Below are 6323 nucleotides of genomic sequence, written 5' to 3' on the forward strand. Positions count from 1 at the left end.
TCATTTTCGTATTTACTTGAAATATATCCCGTCCAAGTATCAATACAACCACTAATTAAGAAGAACTCTCTGATGATGTTAGTGATGACGACTCAGATGATGATTTTTTTGGCTAGCAGAGAGCCAAGTAGTTGGAATTATAAGACTGAATTTGTAGTCCGTTTCTTTTGAATTATAAGGGGAATTCTTTAAGAGTAATGGAAGAGTTGGCAGATTGTTTCTGATTTTAATTGCATCTAACGTACGTGATACATGCGCACAATTGTCCTGAGTGTTGTCTAATTATTAAGCAAAATATAAAATTAAACTAATAAGAGATATATAGCGACTGGCTTTAGAACATGCATGATGGTCGCTCTTTTGCCTAGCTCGTCACTCTTTTGTAAACCCCATGATTCTGACTCAGTGGAAAAGCCGAGGAACTGATCTCTGAGGCACTTTGTCTTGGAGCTTCAGTCTTCGATAGGACTCTCTGATATGGAATGGTCTATAAGGTCCTGATTCATTAATTCCTTTCCCTCATGACAACTGGAGCTGTTTCCACGAGTTCACCAACAAACATCTTTGCGATACTACGCACAACCATATTCGTATTGTACGTCGTGCCCATGTGATTCTCTTATATATAACTTTTCCATGCTTGATTTTTTAAGACTTGATCTCCTGAAACATTCATATCTGCTCATCTGATCCTCTGTGAATTGCGCTAAAATGGTCTGCAATTTTCCTAAACTAATATAGCAAATATATGACACCCAAAAAAATGGAAACTCAAACTTTTTTTATAACAATTTTACCAACAAACAAGTAACAAACAAAACACATTAAAATAAATTCCCATTTTTTTTGAGTGTCTTACAATCAAATTTTAAAAAGATAGATAATCAAAGAGTCGTTTCTTTTAGTATAGATGTTTGATTTGATCACTGATGGATCAAGTCTAATAAGCTTCCTCACCTTCACCTTCTTCATCCTCATATACTTCTTCATCCTCATCAGCTGTAGCGTCTTGGTACTGTTGGTATTCAGCGACCAAATCATTCATATTGCTCTCAGCTTCAGTAAACTCCATTTCATCCATACCTTCTCCTGTATACCAATGCAGAAACGCTTTACGCCTGAACATAGCCGTGAACTGCTCACTCACTCTCCTGAACATTTCTTGGATCGACGTCGAGTTACCAACAAAGGTCGCCGCCATTTTGAGTCCCTTTGGTGGGATGTCACAGACGCTGGACTTCACGTTGTTTGGGATCCACTCAACGAAGTAAGATGAGTTCTTGTTCTGTATGTTTATGATTTGCTCGTCGACTTCTTTTGTGCTCATCTGTCCTCTGAATATAGCCGAGGCTGTGAGGTAACGTCCGTGACGTGGATCAGCTGCACACATCATGTTTTTGGAGTCCCACATTTGTTGAGTCAGCTCAGGGACTGTGAGTGAGATGTATTGTTGTGAGCCACGTGAAGTGAGCGGCGCGAAACCCACCATGAAGAAATGGAGACGTGGGAATGGGATTAGGTTCACAGCGAGTTTCCTAAGGTCAGAGTTTAGCTGTCCCGGGAACCTTAAGGAGCAAGTCACACCACTCATTGTTGCTGAGATCAAGTGGTTCAAGTCTCCAACTACATCACCATGCACAATATCAAGATTTAGTTTTAGAAACACAATTAGGCTTATTTGGATATTAAAGGATTCAGTGGAACTTACAGCTAGGAGTGCTGAGTTTGAGGGTACGGAAGCAGATGTCGTAGAGAGCTTCATTGTCGAGGACCATGCATTCATCAGCGTTCTCAACAAGCTGGTGGACAGAGAGAGTTGCATTGTAAGGCTCAACGACTGTGTCGGAGACTTTTGGAGATGGGAAAACAGAGAAAGTGAGCATCATTCTGTCTGGATACTCCTCTCGGATCTTTGATATCAACAGAGTTCCCATTCCAGATCCCGTGCCTCCTCCCAACGAGTGGCACACCTGAAACCCTGTAATATATTGCAGCCCCATGATTCAAACAATGATTCCATGATGAATGCACTGAGCAAATAAATCAAACATCCATCTGATCACTAGTCTTCTAATTGCTAATTAAAGTCAACTAAGACATAACGTTTCTATCCACTAAAGAAAACAAAGATATATTATATATCATCACTCTCCGCAAACACAATGTTTGATGCATAGTGACTAGTCAATTAGTCATAGACTCACAAGCTATATTTGAAGTTAAATAATCAATGTATGAACGCATCACGTAAGAACTGACCATACGTGACATAAAATTTTAAAAAGAAACCAGAAAATTCCAAGAAACCAATTTGTAGTAGGACCATTGCATCTTTTTATCCTGCAATCACGGTGCCTTGAAAATGTTGTGATCACGACATAAGAATAATATAATACCATATCTTTCTACAGCTTTATATGATAAAACTTCATTAAAAAATAATAATCTTGAATAGTAGTATACAAAACAGCTTGGCCCTACCAATAATAAGTGACAACATCCCACTCCACATAAACATTGCACTTGCAGTTCAATTATTTTTGCTGTCCTCACTTGCAAATTACATTAAACGATACGATTTGATAGATCGAATTATTGAAGAAGAACCCACATGCACACAATTCAATAATGTGGGATAAATAAATTTAACGAGATCATCAAAGTAACAAAACAAAAAGAATCAAAAATAACAAAGAATGAAAATGAATTTAATTGTTGTATATAAATAAGTATAACTCTTACTAATCCGTGATCTATCTATTGAACTCGTGACTACATTTCTATACTAAGTAGATATCATACTAAATTACATGAAGAGATCGATGAATACTATATTAAATCCAAATGATGTAGAGAACTTCCAACTGTAAAATCAACAAGATATGTAGTACGTACCTTGAAGGCAGTCGCAGTTCTCAGCTTCTTTACGAACAACATCAAGAACAGAATCAATAAGCTCAGCACCTTCAGTATAATGACCTTTAGCCCAATTGTTACCAGCACCAGACTGGCCAAAGACAAAGTTATCAGGACGAAAGATCTGACCAAACGGTCCGGATCTGATACTATCCATAGTACCAGGCTCAAGATCCATGAGAACAGCACGAGGAACGTATCTTCCACCAGAAGCTTCGTTGTAATAGACATTGATACGTTCAAGCTGGAGATCTGCAGTGTCTCCGCTGTAACGTCCGGTGGCATCGATGCCGTGCTCGTCACAGATGACTTCCCAGAACTTGGAACCAATCTGGTTTCCACATTGGCCTCCTTGAATGTGAAGGATCTCTCTCATTGTGTTTGTGTGTGTGTGTGGGGCGGTTCACAAGTCACAAGATCAAGAGAGATGGTGAGGAATATGTAAGATGGGGTAGTGACAGCTATATAACTGTCTCTGTTCTTTCACTTCCCTCGCTTAAGAGATTTTTATTCTCTGTTTCTCATCCCACCTAACACTTTCATTTATAATTGTCATTATCTTTAATTTTTTTTTTTTTTTGACATTATTTCCTTTACATTTTTTTTTCTTATTTACTTGAGATTTGCTGTCCAAGTATATATTATAAAATAAAATAGTTTGACAGAGAGAACGTCATATTCTTCTTGCCAAATTTATGGCCAACCATAATTGAAATCTCTTTTGAAAAAACGAACCATGGTCACAATCATTTATTTTTCATTCAAAAAAATACTTACTTTCAGAAAGAAAAAAAAAATGGGATCGGATCGGTAATAGTACTATATATGTTTTAACATTGCCAAAAGAAAAGGTTGACATAATTTGAGATATTTCTTATTCAGTGTTTCCACTAGATAGCAAGGATTGAGCAAACTTATTAGAGCATGCATGTGCATATATTGCCAATATGTTGTTGTCTATACCACATGGATAAAATTTTATATTGCCAATAATACAAAAACAAAATTTGTAATATTTGTTTTTTTTCCCAGTTGTGTAGGGGACATAAGCGTAATGGGAACACGTTATGCAAAAAATTTGTGTTTACTACAATATTGTAATTTCGTCATTAATATAGTTAACTCTGTCTTTCATATTATAAAAAAAAAAGTAATGTAAGGCTTTTTAATTTCACCACTCGAATCCATTAAAATAAGAATGGGTTTTAAAATGAGCCCAATAACTAAGGAAACGCCGACGTATTAATTTAAAAAAAACCCTAGAGTTCGCTTCATCGTCCCTATATAAAAGCCAAACCTAGTTTGCCTCTAATAACATCGCCGGGATATCAAACTTTTTCTTCCTCTATCGTGTTCTCTTTTTTTGTTTTCCTGTACAGCAATTCACCTTTGATCTTGTGTTTTAATTTTGCAAAAGAAAACGATTTTTTTGTTTGGTTTTGATTTGATGTGAAGAAGATAAAAACTCAAATGATGAGATTTGATCTAAAATTCTCACGACGGTCGTCTGAGGCCTTTTGTGGCCGATTGATGTACCGATCACTCCTCTCTGATGAAATCTTTCTTCATTCTCAAATTCTCTTTTTTTTTTTTTTTTTTTTTTTTAATGTTTTTCAACCGATGTTTTCTTTGGATTTTATAGGTTAATTAGGTTGTTTAAATATTTTTAATATCGAGAAAAGAGACTTATCGAGTTGGTTTTGGTATGTTATTAATCGTAGATGATAATCCTTTGATAACACCTTAAGGAGATGTCCTAAGCATTGGAGAACAACAAAATTATACAAATTGATGAGAACCTGTCCTATCACGGACTGAACTTCTATCTTGATTTACGTTAATCAAGATGGTGAAATTGAATGTTTAGTATTAGTTCTCACTGAATTGGAATTTGATTAAGGCTTCAGAAGATTTGTGAAAAGAAATTATGAAAATCTCATTACATTGTAAATATGGTACAATAGGCTCGGTAGTCGGTAGCTTCATTCAGCACACACCCTAGACACAATCATCTGCGTGACAAACATGTGGTCCGCACGTGCATGTGTGCGTCCGGTTCGTTATATTTATTTGCGTTACCACTTGTTTTAACATGCCTCCTCGATAATACAGTTTGATTGATTACGACGACGATAAGTTTGAACTAAATATTTAATATGAATTGTAAAGAAAACAGTTAAGATATGAGAAATTGCATGTAAAATTTGGATTAGAAGGCAATAATCTTATTACACCAACCTTGTATGTAGTTACTTAAAACTATATAACACCGTAACTGATATGACAATCATCAAGGTAATCAACTAATCATCATATTCGTTCATCACAACTTATACACCACTCGCAACTTATCCCCAGAACTCTCCTCGTTGACGCTTTTTCAACGGCAATCTCGTGTTTTCCAAATTAGACTATTTTGGTCTTCTGAATGCTTTAAGATAGTATCACAGAAAATTAAATTATACATATATACACAGCATATATAATATATATATATATATATACTAGATGATCATGCGGGTTTTAAGTTTTATAAATTAAATTAAATTTAAAAAGTATATATATTAAAATTTGTTGTTAGTTATTTATAAATTTTATTTTTATTATAATAAACTGATTTATATCCATTTACAAATCTTTTATGTATTTTACTATTAAAATTGTATTTTTTACACCTAAATATACTATGTGTTACAAATATATTCTTTATCACCACCTAGAAGATGTCTATATGAATACATTAAGCCAACTATTTTACTTTCATTTCTGCATAGTTTTTTAATTATTAAAATTGTTGGCTCAAAAATATTTTGAATAAAAAGTATATTACATAATATACTAATCAATGATATATCATCAAAATAATGTATGACCACCATAGAGAAAACCTCAGCTCCGCCCTCATCCCTTATGGAGAGAACCTTGCGTGCAACCTCCTCCACCATGGAGAGAACCTTGGCTCCGCCTTCCTCCCTTGGGGAGATAACCTTGTGTCCAACCTTCTCCACCATAGAGAGAACATGGTTGTGTCGTCCTTCTATGTGGAGAGAACATATTCACGTCTTTTTGCTATCTCAAAATAGCTTGCTCCAACAACCAATGAAAGTAAAAACATTTTTCTAACGTTACAAAATCTTTTGATAGTAACTAATGTTAAATTTTCTAATGTATTCGTGATAGTAACTATGCAGAAGTGAAAGTAAAATAGTTGGATTAATATGTTTATATATTACATAATATAGTAATCAATGATGTATCATCACAATAATATATGACCGCCATGGAGAAAATCTCGGCTCCGCCCTCATCCTTTATGGAGAGAACATTGCGTCCAACCTGCTCCACCATGGAAAGAACCTTGGCTCCGCCTTCCTTCCTTGGGAGATAACCTTGCGTCCAACCTCCTC

At 35.3% G+C, this 6323-nt stretch overlaps 1 protein-coding gene and 1 non-coding gene across 2 annotated transcripts; one reads left to right on the forward strand and one right to left on the reverse strand.

Moving 5' to 3' along the window:
* Window positions 1-762: 762 nt before the first annotated feature.
* On the reverse strand, window positions 763-3541 carry LOC104756347 (tubulin beta-5 chain-like). Its single transcript, XM_087493598.1, has 3 exons — window positions 2896-3541; window positions 1709-1978; window positions 763-1623 (listed from the first exon to the last, which is right to left on the reverse strand). The coding sequence occupies exons 1-3, from the start codon at window positions 3290-3292 to the stop codon at window positions 941-943; spliced, it is 1350 nt and encodes a 449-aa protein (XP_087349724.1). The 5' UTR covers window positions 3293-3541; the 3' UTR covers window positions 763-940.
* Window positions 3542-4379: 838 nt separating this feature from the next.
* On the forward strand, window positions 4380-4474 carry LOC147923419 (small nucleolar RNA Z161/Z228). The gene has a single exon (XR_015587979.1). It is a non-coding gene; the product is annotated as a small nucleolar RNA Z161/Z228 (small nucleolar RNA).
* The last annotated feature ends 1849 nt before the right edge of the window (window positions 4475-6323 follow it).

Source organism: Camelina sativa, chromosome 17 (genome assembly GCF_030686135.1).
Source record: "Camelina sativa cultivar CO46 ecotype springtype chromosome 17, ASM3068613v1".
NCBI classification, from domain to species: domain Eukaryota; kingdom Viridiplantae; phylum Streptophyta; class Magnoliopsida; order Brassicales; family Brassicaceae; genus Camelina; species Camelina sativa.

Coding starts and splice junctions, on each gene's coding strand:
- LOC104756347 (XM_087493598.1), bottom strand. CDS start 3,292: ATGAGAGAGATCCTTCACATTCAAGGAGGCCAATGTGGAAACCAGATT. Junction 1,979..2,895: donor GAACTGCGACTGCCTTCAAG/GTACGTACTACA, acceptor AATATATTACAG/GGTTTCAGGTGTGCCACTCG. Junction 1,624..1,708: donor CAAACTCAGCACTCCTAGCT/GTAAGTTCCACT, acceptor ATGGTGATGTAG/TTGGAGACTTGAACCACTTG.